This window comes from Nansenia antarctica (assembly GCF_963989245.1).
Source record: "Nansenia antarctica genome assembly, chromosome: 16".
Lineage (NCBI taxonomy): Eukaryota > Metazoa > Chordata > Actinopteri > Argentiniformes > Microstomatidae > Nansenia > Nansenia antarctica.
This window is the reverse complement of record NC_137686.1, coordinates 3,714,170-3,737,497: the sequence shown is the minus strand read 5'-3', so window position 1 is coordinate 3,737,497 and position 23,328 is coordinate 3,714,170. Positions and strand designations below refer to the sequence as shown.

The 23,328-nt window shown below is 44.4% G+C and overlaps 1 protein-coding gene across 1 annotated transcript in view; it reads right to left on the bottom strand.

The window, feature by feature from the left end:
• Positions 1–20,640, bottom strand: part of obscnb (obscurin, cytoskeletal calmodulin and titin-interacting RhoGEF b) — a gene marked incomplete at both ends in the record, with an annotated part of 121,911 nt that extends 101,271 nt beyond the window's left edge. The window contains 24 exons of the mRNA XM_080546549.1: positions 214–367; positions 509–621; positions 733–999; positions 2,554–2,820; positions 3,215–3,484; positions 3,594–3,860; positions 4,045–4,320; positions 4,469–4,744; positions 5,091–5,366; positions 6,981–7,256; positions 7,525–7,800; positions 8,147–8,422; positions 8,977–9,252; positions 9,521–9,796; positions 10,143–10,418; positions 10,687–10,962; positions 11,127–11,408; positions 11,903–12,071; positions 12,535–12,641; positions 13,129–13,395; positions 13,615–13,920; positions 14,099–14,359; positions 15,417–15,686; positions 19,536–20,640. Of these exons, the coding sequence (XP_080402675.1) occupies positions 214–367; positions 509–621; positions 733–999; positions 2,554–2,820; positions 3,215–3,484; positions 3,594–3,860; positions 4,045–4,320; positions 4,469–4,744; positions 5,091–5,366; positions 6,981–7,256; positions 7,525–7,800; positions 8,147–8,422; positions 8,977–9,252; positions 9,521–9,796; positions 10,143–10,418; positions 10,687–10,962; positions 11,127–11,408; positions 11,903–12,071; positions 12,535–12,641; positions 13,129–13,395; positions 13,615–13,920; positions 14,099–14,359; positions 15,417–15,686; positions 19,536–20,640 (6,865 nt within the window). The remainder of the gene's footprint in view (positions 1–213; positions 368–508; positions 622–732; positions 1,000–2,553; positions 2,821–3,214; positions 3,485–3,593; positions 3,861–4,044; positions 4,321–4,468; positions 4,745–5,090; positions 5,367–6,980; positions 7,257–7,524; positions 7,801–8,146; positions 8,423–8,976; positions 9,253–9,520; positions 9,797–10,142; positions 10,419–10,686; positions 10,963–11,126; positions 11,409–11,902; positions 12,072–12,534; positions 12,642–13,128; positions 13,396–13,614; positions 13,921–14,098; positions 14,360–15,416; positions 15,687–19,535) is intronic.
• Positions 20,641–23,328: the final 2,688 nt, after the last annotated feature.

Genomic DNA, 23,328 nt, shown 5'->3' with positions numbered 1-23,328 from the left:
TGATTGGTTGCTGACTTGTTACCCCTTTCACCAGACCGTGTCACAAATGTTGATTCCTGAATATGACTGTAGGATGAGAGCCATCTATAGATTTTTATTGTATGGTAGATATACAGTACCAGTCAAATGTTTGGACACACTACCCCCATTCAATTGAATGGGATAGATAGATCAACATGCAGTATTGTATGCATCATACTGGGGGACTCATACCGTGAACTGTAAGTTTAGCTGATGTGTTGTCATCTGAGGTGCGGCAGACATACGTGCCCTGGTCCTCTGGGGCACATTTGTGGATGAGCAGGCTGCGCTTGCGGGCCTGGGAATGGATACCGAGATTCTTGCCCGGTTTCAGTTCTGTGTCATTCTGGGGGAACAGTCATCATTTAGTTAGGGCGGTTTTAGAATGACTTTGCTTTATGTACACAGTTATGCAAAGCTGACATTTCACATGTATCACATCTACTTTAGAGGTCATTTAATAATGCAATTTGGTTTGTTTTCTCACCTTGAACCACTTGACATCTGCATTGGTTCTAGACACTTCACACTCAAACGTAGCCTTCTCCTTTTCTGGAACTTTGACATCCTCCATTGGTTTGGATATCAAGGCAGCAGGTTCTACAAGAACACCAAAAGGTACAGTGTTCAAACAACGGGTGCTACATTAAGTACAGCATTTAAAGTTGACACATTGATTAAATATTCACCAAAGGATGAACATGTAAATACCTGTCACAATCAGCCTGCCAGAGGTATGAACCCCCTCCGCTTGGAAAGCAATTGTTCCTGTGTCCTCCATCTTGAGTTGGGACAGTGTAAGGGCATGCTTCTTCCCCAGAGCTGTGATGCGGCAGTTTGACCCTGCCTTTAGCTTCGCCCCATCCCTGGTCCAGGAGCCTTCTACATCAGCTTGGCTGAGCTCCACCTCGAAGGTCACTGTCTCCTTCTCATGTGCCTTTACTTCCGCCAGGCCCTTGACAATCTGGATCTTCCTCACTGTAAAATAGTAAGTAAGTAAGTAAGTAAAGCTTTATTTACTTTTTGTACATGGAATGCAACTCAAAGCGCTTTACAACAGGATAAAACACATACAACCATAGAATGAAGAAAAAAAGGAAAAGGAAAAAGGGGGGGGGGGACCATTTAACACGAGACACAACAGCAGGGGAGGGGTGGGGGAAGTGAGGGGGGGGGGGGGGTTACATCACCCTCTGTAGGAAATAAAACACCTGTGTGCTGTTCTTAACATCTGCTATTCTAATTGCGGTGCACTGTGCTGCCACGGTGGGGGGCGAAGGCGAGGGGATGGGGTGGGGTGCGTGCGTGTTTATGTATGTGTGAATCCTTGAAGGAAGTCTGTGTTTGTATATGTGTATGCTGAAGGATTCCTCCTGGTTGTTCCACAATCTCGGTGGCTCATTCCGCAGAGTATCATCGCGATAGCACAGCAGGTTGCTATGGAGATGACCTGGATCAGGCCCAGTCCAAAAGTCAACAACAGCTGTCCATGAGGGATGGGGGAGGGGGGGGTGTAGAAGAGCGCGTCTTCGCATGTGAATCTTGAATCTTCTTCTGGGGGAGTTTTCTGCAAACGGCCTTGCCGGGCCGAGCAGGTGGATTGTTCATGTGTTTTGGAAATCTGCATTTGTACAAAGTACTGTATATCTATCCTTACTTCTCAAACTCTGAGTACCTTGGTTGTGATCAATGTTAAACTACCAAACTACCAATATGTATATGTGACAGCAGTTGGTGAAAGTGTGAACAAGTCGGCAACCAATCAAAATGTTCAGACTTTTATTCTGAAGAATGTAAATAAATGCCTAAATTGTTGAAAATCAATGACACACTCGGTAGTCAAACCAAAATGTATTCGGTGAGTTATCCCCACTAGTGGTAGTAGTGGGGATTACTCACCGAATCTATGGCAATGCAATATTTTGGCTTGACTAGCAAGCGTGTCATTGATTTTCATAAACGTTGACATTTATTTTACATTTTTCTGAATAAAAGTCTGAACATACATTCGCCTGCTGACATGTTCCCGTTTTCAGTAGCTGCTGTCACATATCTATTTGCTCCAGGTTCCATTGGTCGGTCTGTGCTCAGAAGGAAAGGAATGTGCTTAAAGGGGCTATCTGGGATTCAAACAACAACAAAGTGGTCACTGTGACTTTTAGGGGTAAACGGCTGGGGGACGCAGGCTGGAAAAATGGAAGCACTCTCAAATTCCTAGACAGAGCTATGAATACAATAACTGACCATGCAAATGATCAAAATCATAGTTTTACCCATGTTTTGAGGCTATACAGTGGTTACCAATTACATAGAGAAAAGCAAGCTTATATTTTGGGTTCTGATAGAATAAAACAATTGAACTAGCACATGAGGCATCAAAACAGTAAGTTATTCTTCAAGAATCAATGGCTATGTATGATTAAATATATCAATAATAAAAGTCAAAAATGTATATAGGCCTACCAACCAGAAATTGACTCTTTAACTATAGCACCATTTTAATATAGAACGGTGAAGTTACACCACGCTTACCTTCCACAGTGAGTTTTGCCTGGGTCTTGTCATCCAGAGTCTCACAGGAGTAGTTTCCACGGTCGGCATTGGTCACTTCCTTAAAGACCAGCGTCTGCTTGGCCCCATACACCCGGATCTCCATGTTCCCTCCAGACTGCAGCACCACGCTGTTCCTCATCCACCTGACCTCCGCTGAGGGCCGGCTCAGCTCCACCTCCAGCTTTACCTCGTCATGCTCCTGCACTGTCAGGTTCTCAAGCTTCTTCTTGAATGTCACTGGCACCTCTGTCAGTGGACACATGGTATAACCAGCTATGATAACCCCTTCCAAAACACACATGGCCTTTTGGATATATTAATGTAAATGTAACCTTTTTTTACCAAAAGGTATCAGAAGATATCCCTCTATTAGCCCACTGTGTCATTTTGACATGACTTGGTAAATTGTGCTTATATGATTTAACATAAAAAAGGCATTGATGACATGAGACACTGTGGCTTATAATCATTCGTCAATAAAAGTCACCGGATTATTATCAGGCCGTCATTATAAATAATAATTTGTACTTAACTGATCCAAATGTTATATTTATATTATTTTACTAGGAAAATTATACGGAAAATGAATGCATCCACTGTAAATGAGAATAGACCATATTGAATGCATGTTGGTCCTTACGCTGCACTTGAAGGGTGGCTTTGGAATCTTTGCCCTCAGCTTCCACACGGTACTCTCCAGCATCCTCCTGACTGACAGAGATGATGGTGAGGGAGTGGTTGGTGCCCGCCTGCTCAATCTTATGTTTGGCTCCAGCAGTGATTGGCGAGTTGTTGCGGAACCAGTTAACTTTGACATCGACCGGGGTGACACTGCACTTGAAGAACGCATCCTTGCCTTCTGATGCAACCACATTGTTCAGCTTTGAAGTCAGTCTCACTAGTCGGGGAGCTGAAATGACAGATTTGGATATTCTTATGTGGAAGCAGGTGTTTTTGACAAGTGTTTCCATTAAATACCTGTAAGCTCTGAATCAATTGAAAAGCCATGCTTCAACTACCTTTGGTGGAGACCTTGGCTGAGGTCTTGTCATCTTTGCATTCACAGCTGTATTCCCCTTCGTCCTCTTTGGTCACACCTGTCACGGTAAGGATCCGCTTGGCGGCGTCGGTGCTGACACAGAACCTGCCACCAGGTTTGACCTCACGGCCATTGTGGCGCCAGAGTACGTCTCCAGAGGCTCGGTTCAGCTCACAGGCCAGGCTAAGAGTACCACCCAGCTCCGTGGCAACAGACTCAAGCTGCATCACAAACTTCAGAGATGCATCTGTGTGGAAACATGGTCAGTATGTTATTGACTGTGGATGCTGCTGGGAAATAGTTTTTACATGAGTTAAATTGGTTTCAAACATAAGACAAGGCATTCAGCAGTATGATAGAAGTGTTATACCTGATACATATACACTCATCAAGCCATTGTTCTCCTGAATGAAGAGATTAAGAGAACTAACCTTTTACTTGAACTTTAAATTCAAGTATGTCGTCAGCTGTGTGAGAAGAGTATGTTCCGCTATCTTTGACTTCGGTGGTTTTCACTACTAGGATATGAGAAAGTCCCTCTTTCTTCATCTCATACTTGGTGCCCTCCTTCAGCTCCACTCCGTCCCTAAACCACTTAACACTGGCACTCTCCGATGTCAGCTCTGTGGTCAAAACTATTTTCTCACTTGCTTGAACAACACATGTTTCCTTCACAACAGACCTCTTCTGAACCTTAGCAGATGAATCTAGAGAAAAAAGGAGACATCCACAAAGGGATAAGTAGCTCCACAAAATGGTGGGAGAGAAATCATTGAGCAAAACAAAATGGTGGAACTGACAATGATTATGAATTATTTATTATTAATTAATTAAATTATTACAATGACATCCTACCTGCCATTTGCAACTTAAATACCAGCTTCTCAGCTCCAGCCTCACAGCTGTACTCTCCACCATCCTTCTTCTCCACGCTGTCCAACACCAGCTGACGACTCTTGCCCTTTGTCTCCATGTGGACTGTCCTACTGGAAGTCAGCAGCTTGCCATCCTTGTACCATTTCACGTCTGTCTTGGTGTCGGACACCTCACAGCTCAGAGTGGCTTTCTGGGAGAGAGTGGCTCTAACCTCCTTCTGTACAGAGTCCTTGTTGGCGAAGGCAGCCTGGGCTTCTGAGAGGGAATCATGGAGCAGTATTATGGAATCAGAATCTATTTAGGGATCCAAACCAAAAACACAGTAAGAACCATGTCTCTGGATTGGACACACATGGGGTATTGAGGTAAACAATGGTAAGAGTAAGTTCTCCACCAGCAATCCAAATGCATAATGAGGTACAGTGCGTAGACAGATGGTGCCACAAACAGGGAGACAGAGTATTTAGACATCTTCATGAGCAAAAGAGCCTTTATATTCAAAAAGCATCTGCAGCACAGATACTGCTATCCTGACAACCATTCAGTCATTGAAACCCTGAGTGGACCATAAACAGAGAGCTGCATTCCATATTCTTCCTACCTGCCACCTGTAATTTAAAGGCCAGCTTCTCAGTTCCAGCCTCACAGCTGTACTCTCCACCATCCTTCTTCTCCACGCTGTCCAACACCAGCTGACGACTCTTGCCCTTTGTCTCCATGATGACTGTCCTACTGGAAGTCAGCAGCTTGCCATCCTTGTACCATTTCACGTCTGTCTTGGTATCAGACACCTCACAGCTCAGAGTGGCTTTCTGGGAGAGAGTGGCTCTAACCTCCTTCTGTACAGAGTCCTTGTTGGCGAAGGCAGCCTGGGCTTCTGAGAGGGAATCATGGAAGGTCACAGGGCCACATTGACTTGTTATTCAGGGATTAACAGTATTAACATGAAACACAGAGCCACTAGACAGACATGAGGATGGGGAACGATAGAGAGGACAGCAGGACTCAACCATCAAACGATCCTCTATGGTTTTGAGACATAAACTCTATGACAAACAGACACAGACTGTCCAGACATTAACAACAGAGACAAACCAGATTGTAGAGGACACCAGCTTGGTGAAACAAATCCACCACTGACACCAGTTTTAAATGAATTGCATAACTATCCTTTCGCTACAAGATCCAAGCAATTGTAAGATCTCAAAACAATTGACATTAACATATACCGTATTTTCCGGACTATAAGTCGCACCCGAGTATAAGTCGCAGCAGGCCAAAAATGGGCCATGAAGAGGAAAAAACCACATATAAGTCGCACTGGACTATAAGTCGCATGGTTCAAGGGAACGGGCTTGGCGGAATCAGCGGGGAAAGAAGACCCTGTTGAGCTTGACTCTAGTCTGGCACTGTGAAGAGACATGAGAGGATTTGTAAGCCCAGGAAGGACATAATTCACGTTGAAACTTCTTCTGAAAGGTTAAGGAATACTTGTATTATCGAGTGTAAAGTCCGCTAGCTAGCGCGGGGCTAACAACATGGCGTCGCGGAGGAAAAATGAAACTTTGAACAGCCTCTAAAAGGTAATAAATGACTTTAATATCGTTTCTAACGTCCATAACATTGTGTATAAGGTCCATAACATCATGTTTAATGTCCACATTGTCGTGTTTAATGTCCACATTGTCGAGTATAATGGCTATTCTATCGCGTATGAAGCGCTACCGGAAGTAGCAAAATGCTACTCGCGGGTACAACATTGCAACGTTAAACAGCCTCTGGAAGGAATAAATGACTTTAATATCGTTTCTAACGTCCATAACATTGTGTATAAGGTCCATAACATCATGTTTAATGTCCACATTGTCGTGTTTAATGTCCACATTGTCGAGTATAATGGCTATTCTATCGCGTATGAAGCGCTACCGGAAGTAGCAAAATGCTACTCGCGGGTACAACATTGCAACGTTAAACAGCCTCTGGAAGGAATAAATGACTTTAATATCGTTTCTAACGTCCATAACATTGTGTATAAGGTCCATAACATCATGTTTAATGTCCACATTGTCGTGTTTAATGTCCACATTGTCAAGTATAATGGCTATTCTATCGTGTATGAGGCGCTAGCGGATTTACTCCTTGGTTCATGTCAGTCAGAGATTACCGTATGTCAGTTCATGTCAGTCAGAGATTATGAATTATTGATATATAAGTCGCACCTGACTATAAGTCGCAGGACCAGCCAAAGTATGAAAAAAACCGCGACTTATAGTCCGGAAAATACGGTACCCTTTCTTTCAAAGAGTACACTTCAAGATATGCTACATTATTTTCCAACCAATGTCCTAAGGCCAGAGAACATCTACCCCACTGTGTGAAATACAGTAAGTAAAATAATTTCATTATATTTGCGGACCTTTGGACAACCATCACTGTCACTAAACTCTGTAGCAAACAATTGACCTACAGTAAGCCAGTAGATTCTCCTCACCTGCCACCTGTAATTTAAAGGCCAGCTTCTCAGCTCCAGCCTCACAGCTGTACTCTCCACCATCCTTCTTCTCCACGCTGTCCAACACCAGCTGACGACTCTTGCCCTTTGTCTCCATGTGGACTGTCCTACTGGAAGTCAGCAGCTTGCCATCCTTGTACCATTTCACGTCTGTCTTGGTGTCGGACACCTCACAGCTCAGAGTGGCTTTCTGGGAGAGAGTGGCTCTAACCTCCTTCTGTACAGAGTCCTTGTTGGCGAAGGCAGCCTGGGCTTCTGAGGGGAGGATCAGGAAAATAGAGCCTTTAGATATCCGTAAACTACAAGGCATAACAAAATATAATTTTGTCAGATTATCCAATTCATCTTTAAGCTCTCATTTATATAATACATTCCAAATTGCACAATAATAAAGCTCCATAAATAGTCTTCAATGATAGAAATAACACTTAGAATTCGCTGAACTGTCATATGGTCAACCACTTCAACAACTGAGTCTAACCAGCAGACCATAATGCATAATGAGTTGATAGATCCTCCTTACCTGCCACTTGTAGCTTAAATACCAGCTTCTCAGCTCCAGCCTCACAGGTGTACTCTCCAGCATCCATCTTCTCCACCTTTTCTATTACCAGCTGACGACTCTTGCCCTTTGTCTCCATGATGACTGTCCTACTGGAAGTCAGCAGCTTGCCATCCTTGTACCATTTCACATCTGTCTTGGTATCAGACACCTCACAGCTCAGAGTGGCTTTCTGGGAGAGAGTGGCTCTAACCTCCTTCTGTACAGAGTCCTTGTTGGCGAAGGCAGCCTGGGCTTCTGAGAGGGAATCATGGAGTAGTATTATGGAATCAGAATCTATTTAGGGATCCAAACCAAAAACACAGTAAGAACCATGTCTCTGGATTGGACACACATGGGGTATTGAGGTAAACAATGGTAAGAGTAAGTTCTCCACCAGCAATCCAAATGCATAATGAGGTACAGTACGTAGACAGATGGTGCCACAAACAGGGAGACAGAGTATTTAGACATCTTCATGAGCAAAAGAGCCTTTATATTCAAAAAGCATCTGCAGCACAGATACTGCTATCCTGACAACCATTCAGTCATTGAAGCCCTGAGTGGACCATAAACAGAGAGCTGCATTCCATATTCTTCCTACCTGCCACCTGTAATTTAAAGGCCAGCTTCTCAGTTCCAGCCTCACAGCTGTACTCTCCACCATCCTTCTTCTCCACGCTGTCCAACACCAGCTGACGACTCTTGCCCTTTGTCTCCATGTGGACTGTCCTACTGGAAGTCAGCAGCTTGCCATCCTTGTACCATTTCACGTCTGTCTTGGTGTCGGACACCTCACAGCTCAGAGTGGCTTTCTGGGAGAGAGTGGCTCTAACCTCCTTCTGTACAGAGTCCTTGTTGGCGAAGGCAGCCTGGGCTTCTGAGAGGGAATCATGGAAGGTCACAGGGCCACATTGACTTGTTATTCAGGGATTAACAGTATTAACATGAAACACAGAGCCACTAGACAGACATGAGGATGGGGAACGATAGAGAGGACAGCAGGACTCAACCATCAAACGATCCTCTATGGTTTTGAGACATAAACTCTATGACAAACAGACACAGACTGTCCAGACATTAACAACAGAGACAAACCAGATTGTAGAGGACACCAGCTTGGTGAAACAAATCCACCACTGACACCAGTTTTAAATGAATTGCATAACTATCCTTTCGCTACAAGATCCAAGCAATTGTAAGATCTCAAAACAATTGACATTAACATATACCCTTTCTTTCAAAGAGTACACTTCAAGATATGCTACATTATTTTCCAACCAATGTCCTAAGGCCAGAGAACATCTACCCCACTGTGTGAAATACAGTAAGTAAAATAATTTCATTATATTTGCGGACCTTTGGACAACCATCACTGTCACTAAACTCTGTAGCAAACAATTGACCTACAGTAAGCCAGTAGATTCTCCTCACCTGCCACCTGTAATTTAAAGGCCAGCTTCTCAGCTCCAGCCTCACAGCTGTACTCTCCACCATCCTTCTTCTCCACGCTGTCCAACACCAGCTGACGACTCTTGCCCTTTGTCTCCATGTGGACTGTCCTACTGGAAGTCAGCAGCTTGCCATCCTTGTACCATTTCACGTCTGTCTTGGTGTCGGACACCTCACAGCTCAGAGTGGCTTTCTGGGAGAGAGTGGCTCTAACCTCCTTCTGTACAGAGTCCTTGTTGGCGAAGGCAGCCTGGGCTTCTGAGGGGAGGATCAGGAAAATAGAGCCTTTAGATATCCGTAAACTACAAGGCATAACAAAATATAATTTTGCCAGATTATCCAATTCATCTTTAAGCTCTCATTTATATAATACATTCCAAATTGCACAATAATAAAGCTCCATAAATAGTCTTCAATGATAGAAATAACACTTAGAATTCGCTGAACTGTCATATGGTCAACCACTTCAACAACTGAGTCTAACCAGCAGACCATAATGCATAATGAGTTGATAGATCCTCCTTACCTGCCACTTGTAGCTTAAATACCAGCTTCTCAGCTCCAGCCTCACAGGTGTACTCTCCAGCATCCATCTTCTCCACCTTTTCTATTACCAGCTGACGACTCTTGCCCTTTGTCTCCATGATGACTGTCCTACTGGAAGTCAGCAGCTTGCCATCCTTGTACCATTTCACATCTGTCTTGGTATCAGACACCTCACAGCTCAGAGTGGCTTTCTGGGAGAGAGTGGCTCTAACCTCCTTCTGTACAGAGTCCTTGTTGGCGAAGGCAGCCTGGGCTTCTGAGAGGGAATCATGGAGTAGTATTATGGAATCAGAATCTATTTAGGGATCCAAACCAAAAACACAGTAAGAACCATGTCTCTGGATTGGACACACATGGGGTATTGAGGTAAACAATGGTAAGAGTAAGTTCTCCACCAGCAATCCAAATGCATAATGAGGTACAGTACGTAGACAGATGGTGCCACAAACAGGGAGACAGAGTATTTAGACATCTTCATGAGCAAAAGAGCCTTTATATTCAAAAAGCATCTGCAGCACAGATACTGCTATCCTGACAACCATTCAGTCATTGAAGCCCTGAGTGGACCATAAACAGAGAGCTGCATTCCATATTCTTCCTACCTGCCACCTGTAATTTAAAGGCCAGCTTCTCAGTTCCAGCCTCACAGCTGTACTCTCCACCATCCTTCTTCTCCACGCTGTCCAACACCAGCTGACGACTCTTGCCCTTTGTCTCCATGTGGACTGTCCTACTGGAAGTCAGCAGCTTGCCATCCTTGTACCATTTCACGTCTGTCTTGGTATCAGACACCTCACAGCTCAGAGTGGCTTTCTGGGAGAGAGTGGCTCTAACCTCCTTCTGTACAGAGTCCTTGTTGGCGAAGGCAGCCTGGGCTTCTGAGGGGAGGATCAGGAAAATAGAGCCTTTAGATATCCGTAAACTACAAGGCATAACAAAATATAATTTTGTCAGATTATCCAATTCATCTTTAAGCTCTCATTTATATAATACATTCCAAATTGCACAATAATAAAGCTCCATAAATAGTCTTCAATGATAGAAATAACACTTAGAATTCGCTGAACTGTCATATGGTCAACCACTTCAACAACTGAGTCTAACCAGCAGACCATAATGCATAATGAGTTGATAGATCCTCCTTACCTGCCACTTGCAGCTTAAATACCAGCTTCTCAGCTCCAGCCTCACAGGTGTACTCTCCAGCATCCATCTTCTCCACCTTTTCTATTACCAGCTGACGACTCTTGCCCTTTGTCTCCATGATGACTGTCCTACTGGAAGTCAGCAGCTTGCCATCCTTGTACCATTTCACGTCTGTCTTGGTATCAGACACCTCACAGCTCAGAGTGGCTTTCTGGGAGAGAGTGGCTCTAACCTCCTTCTGTACAGAGTCCTTGTTGGCGAAGGCAGCCTGGGCTTCTGAGGGAAGAATTCAGGTTTGTAGCGTTTAAAGTGAAACAGTGAAACACAAAACAACTTTAGGCTAGAATAAGAGCTGAATACAGGGCATTGCTGTCTGTCGAATGTGGGCTGGCTACATAATACTACTTGTCTTCATTTGCCCTGGCTACAGGTACGGCTACTCTTACCTTTGATCTTGACCTGGAATGCGCATTTGTCCTCCGCTGTCTCACAGGAGTAGTGTCCCTCGTCGCTCTTCTTGGCGTTCTTGATGACCAGTCTCCTCTGTGTCCCGCTGGAGATGAGAGAGATTCTTTGGTCCTCCGTGACTTCCTTCTGATCTTTCCTCCACACCACCACCCCGCAGGCAGACGAGACCTCACAGCTCAGCTCGAGGTCCCCTGTGAGGGCAGGGGCCACCCCCATGGGACCACGGGACTTGTTGAGAAACTTTGTTGGTTCATCTGTAGCAGAAACAGTCATTGGATTTCATAAATTGTCTACTTTGTCTTCATTTGATATTTGTGACACGTTCTAATGCTTTGGTCCTCATATCAACAACCAAATCAAACAATCAAAATGCTCAGACTTTTATTTTGAAACACGGAAATACATTTCAACGTTGTTGAGAATCACAACACACACTCGCTAGTCAAGCCAAAACTCTGCAATGCATTGGATTCCCCACTGCTACCTAGTTAACTAGAACACTACTTTACATTGGTAGCAGGCTCACAAAACAAGCTGTGTTAGTTGACTAGCGAATGTGTCATCGTGTGTCAACTCTGAAATGTATTTACATTTTTCTAAAGAAAAGTCTGAACATTAAATCGCAAGCCGACAAGCGGACCAAAACACTACTAGACCATGTCACATATGTCCTAGACATGGACTCTTTATTATTATTTCTGAAATTAAAGTATTTTATTTCTTTGATCCTTAGAATCTGGTGTTATACCTTTTAGAGAAAGCTGCAGTGACATTATGTCACTATCCAAGACACACTCATAGATTCCCACATCATCTTCTGTGACGTTGTGTACCACCAGGATCCTCCTGCGGTCTGTGATCACACACTCATACTTCTTGCCCATCTTCAGCTCTCGACCGCTCTTCATCCAGACCACCTACAAGTGCAGAGGAAACAAATAGGCTGTGAATATTTCATGTATTAAGGAAAAATGTAAACGGATTGAATTGTATTTGTACAATCCGATACGACTACATTGGAACAAGATGGTACAAATAGTATTTAATAGTATTTATTCAGTATTTGAACAGGACCAAGGGTGAGGGCCAGTGATGGTACAAATCAATGTCGGTAACTCTGGTCTTCTCCCATGGTGATTGTATTCAGATGCACAAAAACAGACAACCTTTCGATCGGTCATCGCCAAAGATCCAACTACGATTGAAATATTGTCTGTTCCTCATCTGAATTAAGCCACCATGAGAGCATAACGAGTATGAGTTACAGACATTCCTTTGACATTCATTTTCTTTCATCTGTTATTCTGTCCAGCAGCTGATGAATTGGATGTGCATATCTTTCCATTTCCATTCGACAATTTAGAATTTCCCCTAACACACCTGGGCGTCGTAATCCGACACCTCTGTGCGCAGCTGGGCAGAGGACTGGGCACTGCAGGTCACCACCTCCATCTGAGCTGGTCTGCTGGTGAACCTGACACTTGGAGCTGGAATAGAGGTTTACATGTGAGCTACCAGATGTGTGCAACACACTGTATGGAAAACGTATAGGTATTGTAGTGTGCTTTGTTCATTTTCTCAAACTATCAAGCCCAACCGAAACCTTTTCAGACAACACCCTAGGATCACCCTCATTTAAATATCAAAATGTGTTTATTGCAGCTGGAACGTAACATCTTATCAGGCCAGCCAGTTAGCTCACTTTTAAAGGCTTTACACACAGAGCCAAAATGTATTCTGTGGGTATGGATATTATATTTGTATATTGTCCTTGCCAGCACTGTTACAGCAACTACTGTATGGGCAAGTCCAGAACAGCTCAGTTTGGTTCAGCTCTATTGTGTGATTACGCGAGAGCCAAGCCATACTGGATGTAAAGAGAAAGTATTGGAGCCAATGCAATACGGTTCAGGTCTGCAAAATAGTGTGAAAACATTACACATGCTGTTCTGTGGTCTGTCATCCAGTCCTTACCCTTCACTTTGACTATGCAGCTGCTCTCGGAGCCACCGCCCACAAATTTGATCACGGCTCCGTCCATCTCCACGGTGACGATGCGGATGAGAAGCGTGTGGGTGGTCTTGGAGCGGGTGATGAGGTAGTCGCCCCCACTGCGCAGGAGACGACCGTTCAGAGACCAGAAGCCTGAGCAGACAGCAGACAGGTCCACGGAGAAGGAGGCCTCCTCGCCGGAGAAGGCTATGCTGTTCAGCAGGCCGGTCTTCACCTCCGCCGAGGGCTCTGTGACAGAGTGGAGGGTCAAACTCAAACATCAGCACAAACTAAATGATATGATTAGAACGGTTCTGCTCAGGTCCAGAAACCATTCAAATATCACAGAAGCTTTGCCAGGACAAGCAGTAAGCAGCTAACACCTAAAATATAGCATCAACAAATAGAGAAATATTCCGTCGCAGTAAAGCCACTATGAATATCGACCAATCGTAACTCTCGTCTCACCGAGGTAGAAAGTCCCAGACACCTCCAGTGCGGGGCTCTGTCCGTAGTCGTTGACGGCCGACACGCGGAACTGGTAGGTGGCCTCCTCCGTGAAGTTAGTAATGGTGATCTCAGTCAAGGGACTGGTCTCCATACCGTTGCACCTCTGCCAGGTCTGGGCGCCCATCTTCTTCCTCTCCACCATGTACCCTTTGATGGGCACAGGGCGGTCGCTGTCCGGGGGTGACCAACGGAGGGTGATGGAGGAGTCGGTCTTGTTTTGCACCACCAGGTCAATGGGGGGATCAGGAGGGTGCTTTCTGGCAGCTAGGGAAGGAAAGGGAAGGGGTTCATGTTGAGTTTATCTCAACAGAGGTCAATTGAGAGCAAAAATCTCTCATGTGATGTTATTTTTGTGTTTTGGGGGGGGATTTCATGATAATCCAAGATGATTTCAGAAAATAAGCATTTTTTTTGCATTTTCACATGTATTTGGGAGTCTCACCAGTGACAGAGAATCGCGTGGAGGTCTTGCAGTCTCCGGCCACAAAGGCCACCTCCCCCGAGTCGTCCGCCTGACAGTCTCGGATGGTGAGTGTGTACTGGCGGAGTGTGCAGGCGATGGAGGTGCGGGAGTCCTGGTTCAGACGCTTGCCGTTGCACGTCCAGTACGCGTCCGGGCAGGGGTGCTCCAGCTCCACACAGAAGATCACTGTGTCGCTCACCGGCACCACTGTCCGCCGAGGAAGCTTCTTGGTGATGTTGCCTGCAGTGTCAAGCCACAAGGTTCACAAAAGTCACAAAACAGTCGTAGCCTACCTACCAAGTTTAAATGTTTAAATGTTTAATGTTTCATATTTTCTATATATGATCAATTATATTATTAATTATATTTGACTCTAACTTGTTGAAATGTTGTTGTTTTTTTAGATCCAACCTTTTTGTCATTGCACAGAGTACAACAACAAAAACATTTTTGCTCTAGGCACAGGGTCAGCCATAGTCAACAACCCTGGAGCAATTAGGGGTTAAGTGCCTTGCTCAAGGGCACAATGGCAGTGTCCTTAGATATGATGCCAGCAAACCCTCCAGTCACCAGTTCACATGCAGCTCCCTCCTGAGGTGAGGATCGAACCAGCAACCGTCTGATTGCTAGGCAACTAACCTCTAGGCTACCTGCCATGTAACATGATGAAACTGCACAACATAGCATTGCTCTAACGTAAGCACAGCGTGAATAAGACAAGATTGAACACATCTGATAAGAAAACACTGAAACTTTCACACCCTAAAACCTACGGTTTATCAACTTGTGCATGAAAGCTTTACATACGTTATAGCCATTAAAAAGGCCATACTAGCAGATACTGCTACAAGTCTGTAGTTCAGTATTGTGTTAGGACATAAACAAGCAGGGATAATTGCTAATGGACATTTCCAATGCCTAGTTCTGAGATTTTCCCCATCAGACTAGCTGCAGGATAACGTATGCTGTCCCTCTTGTGAAAGGATGGATTTATGTTGTGAAATACAGTAGGCCAATTGAATGGGGAAGTGTGTCCAAACTTTTGACTGGTACCGTAAATATTTATACATTTAGGCTCATACTGTATGTGGTATAGATATTGTGAAGTGGCTGCCTCACCTACTTATATTTGGATGAGAGTCTGCTAAATGACTAGAATGTAACAAACAAATTGAGGCCTGAGTTGTTGACTCAGAGAGGACCAGAGGACCAGAGGACCAGAGGACGAGAGGACGAGAGGACCAGAGGACCAGAAGACCAGAAGACCAGAACCAGAACACAGCTCTCTCTCTCGTACCTAAGACGGTGAGCTCGGCCACGGTACGGCTGCCTTCCTTCATCTCGCAGATGTACACTGCGTCGTCGTTGGTGGTGACATTGTGGATGGTGAGGCGACGCACGGTGCCCTCCTCCTCGAAGCGGTACTTGGCGTTCTGCTCCAGGCGAGTCTCTTCCATGAACCAGTTGGCCTGGGTGCCTGAGATGGGCACCTCGCACAGCAGAGTGGCCGTCGCCTTCTCCTGCACCTCCACATCCTGAAGCTTCCTCCTGAATGGCACCTTGGGCTCTGAGAGGGGAGGAAAATACAATGATTAGTCAAATAAAAGAAAGGTCATCAGAGGTGGTGGGAGTGACTTTACTAATATCAATACACAAGTGTGTATGGCTGTGTTCGGAATAGCATACTAGCATACTACTCATACTAGATATGACGTAGATTTTGAGTATGTAGTGCGTTCAAACTGTACAAGAGATTTGAGTATGCGAGAAATTTAGTAGGCGAGCAATACTTCCGGGAAAATTGAAGTCTGTTACGATGGGCACTTTTGGCGTACTAGATCCCCAAAATGCATTTCGCGTCCAGGGTTGCAGGGTTGCGTCCAGGGTTGCCAGATGGGGTGGGTTACCGCCGAATGGGCTACTTGATTTTGAGGTTATAGAAAGTTTAGGCTGTAAATTGTCAATCCCATCAGGCAACCCTGTGCGCTTTCAGCCTTGTCAAACTGCGTCATACAAACCCGTCATACAGCTGTTGTTTACATCGTCCGATAGCCTGGGGACCGAAAGCTTGCAATAAACATCGTTTTTTGCACAGATTTGAGTGTGCAGATGCTGCTTTTTTGCACTCTATTTGATACTCTTCAGCTGCAGCACCCCAGCTAAGTCTGATCACGGATGAGCGGTGGTATTTTCACTATACTGGGAATTAACATTTAACATGGTGAAATGCATTCTTAGGCCGTCGTCATGATTACAAATATGCCACTTGAAATGCATGAAATCCAAGTTTATTTGTGTCTTACACACATGTTCACCTAGTATTTGACTGCTTGTAGCCCAATCACGAATGATCTCAGTATTGTAGCTTCAGACGGACAAGTTGGTTGTAGTGCTTGCCCACGATATGTTATTGCTCATATATATTTATTTTAATCATGTTATTTTACCAACTGTTAAGACAACAATATAGTAAGCTAGTTACTTGAGCTAGATAAAGATATTGGCCCCCAAATCATTTTACAACGTGTTGTAATTATGTTACAATATATTTCTGTCGAACTCCGTAAGTGAAGGTAAGCAACGTTCGTAAAATCGCTCTGAGAGCGCCGGAGCGCACACTGGGTGCAACGTCATAAAGGGACCAGGTAATTTGATTGGACAAGAGGCATTCCATGAGTGCTGATCAGATTTCCAGGGCGAATTTACGAACGCAGCTAGCGAACAGAAGACGCAAAAAATCGTCAGATCAGATCAGGGTTATTTTGGTAAACTGGACACATTTTGGGAATATATGTGGTTACTTTCTCGCCTGAAAACATATTAAAACTTCATAAAATGACATGTTAACACTTGTAAAGCCAAAATTACATATTTTAGCTAATGGAGGTTTAAATTGAGGTTTAAATTCGCCGCTCCCGGCGAAATGCATTCTGGGAGGCAGTATGCGTACTGTGTAAATGGTCGGCTGGTTTTCGCATACTTATTATGAATTTAGTAGGCAGTATGCAGTATATACTCATTGAGTATGCTAGTATACCATTCCGAACACAGCCTATGTGTATGTGTATGTGTGTGTGTGTGTGTGTGTGTGTGTGTGTGTGTGTGTGTGTGTGTGTGTGTGTGTGTGTGTATGTGTGTGTGTGTGTGTGTGTGTTTGTTTGTATAGTTGCAAAGCGTGTGTGTGTGTGTGTGTGTGTGTGTACAGTTGCAAAGCGTGTGTGTGCGTGTGTGTGTGTGTGTGTATAGTTGCAAAGCGTGTGTGTGTGTGTGTGTGTGTGTGTGTGTGTGTCTGTGTGTGTATAGTTGCAGAGCAGCAGCACTTTTGTTTGCAATGTGTGTTTAAGCCTGTGACTTTTTCATTCCCCCCTGGGATCAATAATGTCTAATAATAATTCAAATACTATATATATATATATATATATATAAGCTATTAGTCCATAGCTCAAAAATACCTTTGACTCGTGCCGTACACACACCATATGTTACAAACCCCCATGCCATAGTATAGGCCTACACCACTTGAACTATTAATCAGAGATCAATCACTTATCTATGTTTCATCTGTCATCCATCAACACATTTACTCTACGTCCAAGCCAACATGTTGTCATGTCCACTTCAAGAAACTGCAAAAGCACATTCAACACGTGACACATGAGACACAGACACATGAGTGTAACTTAAAACACTATTAAGAACACCTGTACACCTTCTCATTCTCAGATGATGTAATGGTGTGGGGAATTGTTTCTTGGCACACTTTGGGCCCGTTAATATCGTCAATCATTGCTTGAATGCCACAGCCTATTTAAGTATTGTTGCTGGCCATGTGCATCCCTTAAAGGCCACATCTTCTAATGGCTACTTCCAGCATGATAATGCACCATGTCACAAAGTAAAAGTCGTCTCAAACTGGTTTCATGGACCATGACAATGAGTTCAGTGTTCTTCAGTGGCCTTCCCAGTCACCAGATCTGAATCCAATAGAACACCTTTGGGATGTGGTAGAACGGGAGATTCACAGTTTGAAAGTGTATCTGAAAAATCTCCAGGAATTGCAATCATGTAAACACAGACCTGAATCTCAAAGGAATTTCTCCAACATCATCAGAGCCAACAAGAACTGAGACTGAGCAAAGGGAGGCCCTACCCACTGTTAGTATAGTGTTCCTAATAAAGTGTTCAGTGAGTACGTATATTTCAAAATAGTCAGTGCTGATTATTCCTTTTGGAAAGAAGATAGAGGGTAAATGATATTCACTTACATTTTGGATCATGCTCTCACCTTTCCATTTAAACCTATCGTCTGAATATAGGGAGTGGGTTTCTATTATGACCTTTCTCAGAGGTGCTTATTGCGTACTGGAGGGTTATCAAATGATCTGGTGTTAATAGGAATGCTGGAATAGAAAGGGCAGAGGGGTACGGCCCTCACAAAGCCTCCAATGAGATCCTCCACAACAACAAACAACAACACTGTCATCCTAGGCATCCATTTTTCTCCTGTCAATAATCACCAGAAGCATTGCACTCACTGTCAAATTGAGAAGAAGATTAACAACCCCCCCTTGATAATCTGACTCTAGGCCAATCAGCAATGTCACCCTAGCGCTGGCGCCTGAGGGCTACAGCGGCCTAATGGCGATCATAGCAACTGTGAACTACTCATCACGGGCAGAAAATAGACGAAACGAAACACCCCCTTCATATCGCTGCCAGCATTCCTCCTAGTGGCGCAAAGTCTATGTTGGGGTAAAGTCAAAACTGTCCTCAGGTTTGACTTACTTTAGTTCAGTTAAGTTTAGTTACTTTGGTGGTGTGGAGAAGACTTGATGAGTCTAATTTCAGATGAATATAGCCGTGTACAGTAGATCAAACAAACTATTAAGTATAACCCCTTCTCTATGGACTCCATGAGCTGTAGCATCATGCTTGAAAGCCTGTCTAAAAGCTACAGTATGCTTACTGTATACAAGGCCAGGACAGGACCTTACGTTACAAAAATGACAAACTCTACTGTTATGCAGGCCTGCATTGCACAGACACCAAGACACGCTACATTTAAACAAATGTTACATAGCAATGAGAGACAATTTAAGTTAATATTCATACATTGATCAGTAGGTCCTGTCATGAAAATGTAGCAAGATTACTTGTAAATATTGACTTCTTGTAACATGTAATATATAGTGTGAAATCAAAGTTAAAAACCATTGTTTCTCAATGGAGAACCTATAGTTTCATAGGGTCTCTCCATCATCCATTCTCAAACTGATAATCACACCTGATAGGCATTGCTGTTGCAGCTTTTTTCCACAAAATGGCCATGACATCACTCAACCACAAGTGGGTAAGAATAGAGTTCCCCCTCCTCTCATACAATGTACTTGGGGCAAAGAAAAAAGCTACTGCTTACCTTTGACAATCACCAGTACAGCACTGTAGGTCTGTCCGGCCATATTGGAGGCGTTGCAGGTGTACAGACCGTTGTCGCTTTGCTTGCAATAAAGAATCTTGAGGATGAAGTTCTCGGCCTGGTCCTCATACATGACGTGCCTGCGGCCGTCGCCGATATTCGTCCCGTCCTTCCTCCAGATGATGTGGGGCTTGGGGTGGCCCGTCACGAAGCAGCTGAGCTTGGCGTGCTTGCCCTCGGTCACGGTGCACGTGCGGGTGAAGACTCCCTTTGGCAGCATGCTGGCCAGTGCCGACCATTTGTCATGGTCCAGCCCGTCTGTGGTCTTGGAGGCTGTGGAGATGGAGGAAGAGGAGGAGGACGAGATGGAGGAGTTGAAAGTGGAGCCGGTTTCAGAGGTGCGATAGACGGAGATGTCCTTCTGCATCTCCTCCTTGCGCTTCTGCAGGTGAGAGAGGAGGGAGGAGCTGCTCTTGTCCGCGCCCAGGTGCCGGACGTCCTGGAGGTCCACGACTAAAGTGGCGGCGGCTTGAGCACGGCCCACCGAGTTCTTGGACCGGCAGGTGTAGGTGCCGCCGTCCAGGCTGCGCACGCTCTGGATCCTCAGGGAACTGCTGTCGCTGTCCGAGGCCACCTTGATCCGATTGGTCTCACTCAGGTACCGGCCGTCCTTCTCCCAGTCAAAGTTAGGTTGTGGGTAGGCAGTCACCCGGCAGTGGAAAACAACATCCCCGCCCAAGCCCACGCGTGCAGAGGTGGGCTTGACCATGAATACCGGGGCCCTGTCCACCATATCTTTCGGCAGGCCGACTCTTAGGGTGACGGCGGCATACGCTTCCCCGACGTGGTTTTTGGCCCAGCACATGTACTGGCCACTGTCTTCCAGAGTTAAATCATAGATGGTCAAACGGTACACATCGCCGTCGTCCACTGTCTTGAAGCGGCTCCCGGACGTCAGTTGCAGCTTCTCCTTCTCCCAGGTAATCAGTGGGGTCGGGTTGCCCACGATGGTACAGCTCAGGGTGGCATCCCGGCCCACGCACACAGCAAAGGCCTTGGGCCGTGTGAGGAACCTGGGGGCTCCGCCAAACAGGTTGTGGTCCATTACTGGTTCCTACCAAAGAAACAACGCAACATGAGGAATGCAGAATTACAGATAGACCATTAACAATGGGCAAAACAATTCATGATGGAGTGGCGGTAGCCTAGAGGTTAGAGAGGCAGATTCAAGATTCAAGATTCAAGATTGCTTTATTGTCTGTCACAGAGTGACAGAAATTCTCCTTTGACAGGCTTTGTGCAGTTAATGAATACGTTATCCACATTAAAAACACACATAGGTCACATACATACAATAAAAACAGACAGATATAACAGTGTTTATAAAATGTAGTGCATATTTAAAAAGTCTAGTCATTTAAAAATAATAGTAAGAAAAACAGTATTATATATAATATGATTTAAAAAGCTAAAATGCTAAAATGTTGTGGTTTAAAAGAAAAACTGTGTGCTTCCTATTTTAAAATGTTCAGGGCGGTGGTTGCAGTGGGAATGAATGATTTTTTATATGTGTTTTTCCGTGCTAGTGGAATTCTATAACGGCGGCCTGATGGAAGTGGCTGAAATGACTGGGGGAGGGGGTGAGAGGGGTCCTGTGTGATTTGTGTGGCTTTCCTGATTAGTGACCGGTTGTAGATTTCAGACAGGGGAGTTTGAGGTGAGCCGATGATTTAACTTGCCTGATTGACTATACGGGAGAGTTTGGTTTTGTGTTTGACAGTGAGGGAGTTGTACCAGGATGTGTTATTGAAGGTGAGAATGGATTCAATGAGTGATTTGTAAACTAGGGTTAAAATGTCCTTGCTGACGTTAAAAGCCCTGAGCTTCCTCAGCAGGTGGAGGCGCTGCTGGGCCTTTTTGTAGGTAGCCTACAGGTTAGAGAGGCAGGTTAGAGAGGCAGGTAGCCTAGAGGTTAGAGAGGCAGGTAGCCTAGTGGTCAGAGAGCCAGGTAGTCTAGAGGTCAGGGAGGCAGGTAGTCTAGAGGTTACAGAGGCTGGCTAACAATCGGAAGGTGCCTGGTTCGGTTCCCGCCTCAGGAGGGAGCTGCATGTGAGCTGGTGACTGGAGGGTTGCTGGCATCATATCTAAGATGCCTACTACTACTGTTGTGCCCTTGAGCAAGGCACTTAACCCCTAATTGCTCCAGGGGTGCTGACTATGGCTGACCCTGTGCCTAGAGCAAAACATACATGTTGTTGTACTTATGACATGTGACATGACCTCTGTGTCAAATCCTATTAATCTCTGACACTAATGCTTATTGATGAAATAACTTTTCAGGAAATAATGATTGGTAATAATTAAGGTTTTGGACGGGTTTTTTTTATGGAGAGCTCTACTTGAGAGGGCTATTGAATTGTGAGTGGTTGTTTTAAAATGTAGATAGTTTGACCCAAAGTGATTCAATGTCACACTCTTGCTTAGATATCTCCCGAAAAAGGCATCCTCTATGAAATGCAGGATTAATTCAATTAAGCAATGTATCAGTGTACTTCCAATCTCATCTGTCAAGTGGTATAGATTAAGTCTCATATCGTCATTGCAAAATGATCATATTCAGAGTCTATTGAGGGTTAGGGTTAGGGTTAGGGTTAGGGTTAAAGGCAAATAGCACAGCTTCCTGTGCTTGTAACCCAGCTAACTAGATTTCCAAGAAAGACACTCACAAAAAACTCACAATTTCCATGGCAAGGTAACATTTAAATCATAACATGGATTCATGGCTAACTTTGCAATGTATTCGGATCAAACAGTATTTATGAATATATAGCATCAAAGTTGAGGGAGATTATATAGTGGGCAAGAGGATATGTATATTGACAATTTATCCTCCACATTCTATCCCAATTTGGCCTATTTTATACTGTACACACCTACTGTATACAATTAAAATGCCTGTAGTAAACCAACAACTGAAATACTAATGAGTCATCTGCCACAGGTCCAATGCTATCAAATGAATGAATGACTTGGGAGGGAGGGGAAGGGGGAAGGGGGTAATGGATAACCAAAGCAGTGCACCTCAGTTTACGCCCGATTCCATTTTAAACAAAGTTCAATGGAGCCTGTGTGCCTATGTGCCTTTCAAATGGTGACATTTGGCATCGTTGTCACCTCACTCCCCTGAGCTGCCTGTCCCAAAAATAACCTCAGCTGTCAGACACCGTCTCTGTCCATTGCCATTTGTAGCAGTGAAGAGAGATCAGCTGTTTGATAGGGCAAAAAGAAACACTTCTTTATTCTATAATTGACTTCTCAAATTGAGCAATAAGCCTACAATAGGCCTACATTTGCCAATTAATCTAACCAACTAATGAATGCAGTTGATAATTGCTTGACAACGTTTTTTTTTGTGTATTTTCTAGAGTTCTGGGTGGCCTCTGAAGTCATTGTAACTAATAAAGAAAGAACAAGGTAGAGACCAACATTCGGCTATGTATTTCAAACTGTAATCAACATCGTGAACACGTTATGTAAATGCAATGATGGTTTCTCTAAATAGAGGGCACAGTATCTGGGCCTGTTTACTAGGTCAATAGTTAATTTCTGTTAGGGTTCATTGATGTTCATAAACGGAGGCCTAATATGTTTATTCAAGCATAATAATTCCTCTTAAAGGCTTACCTTGAGTCTTCAGCAACTCTCTTATAAAACAGGCGCTGTAACATGTGGACTAAAACTTAGTATAGCCGTCCGAAAAACAATCCAATATGTGTAGATGAAATCAAACCAA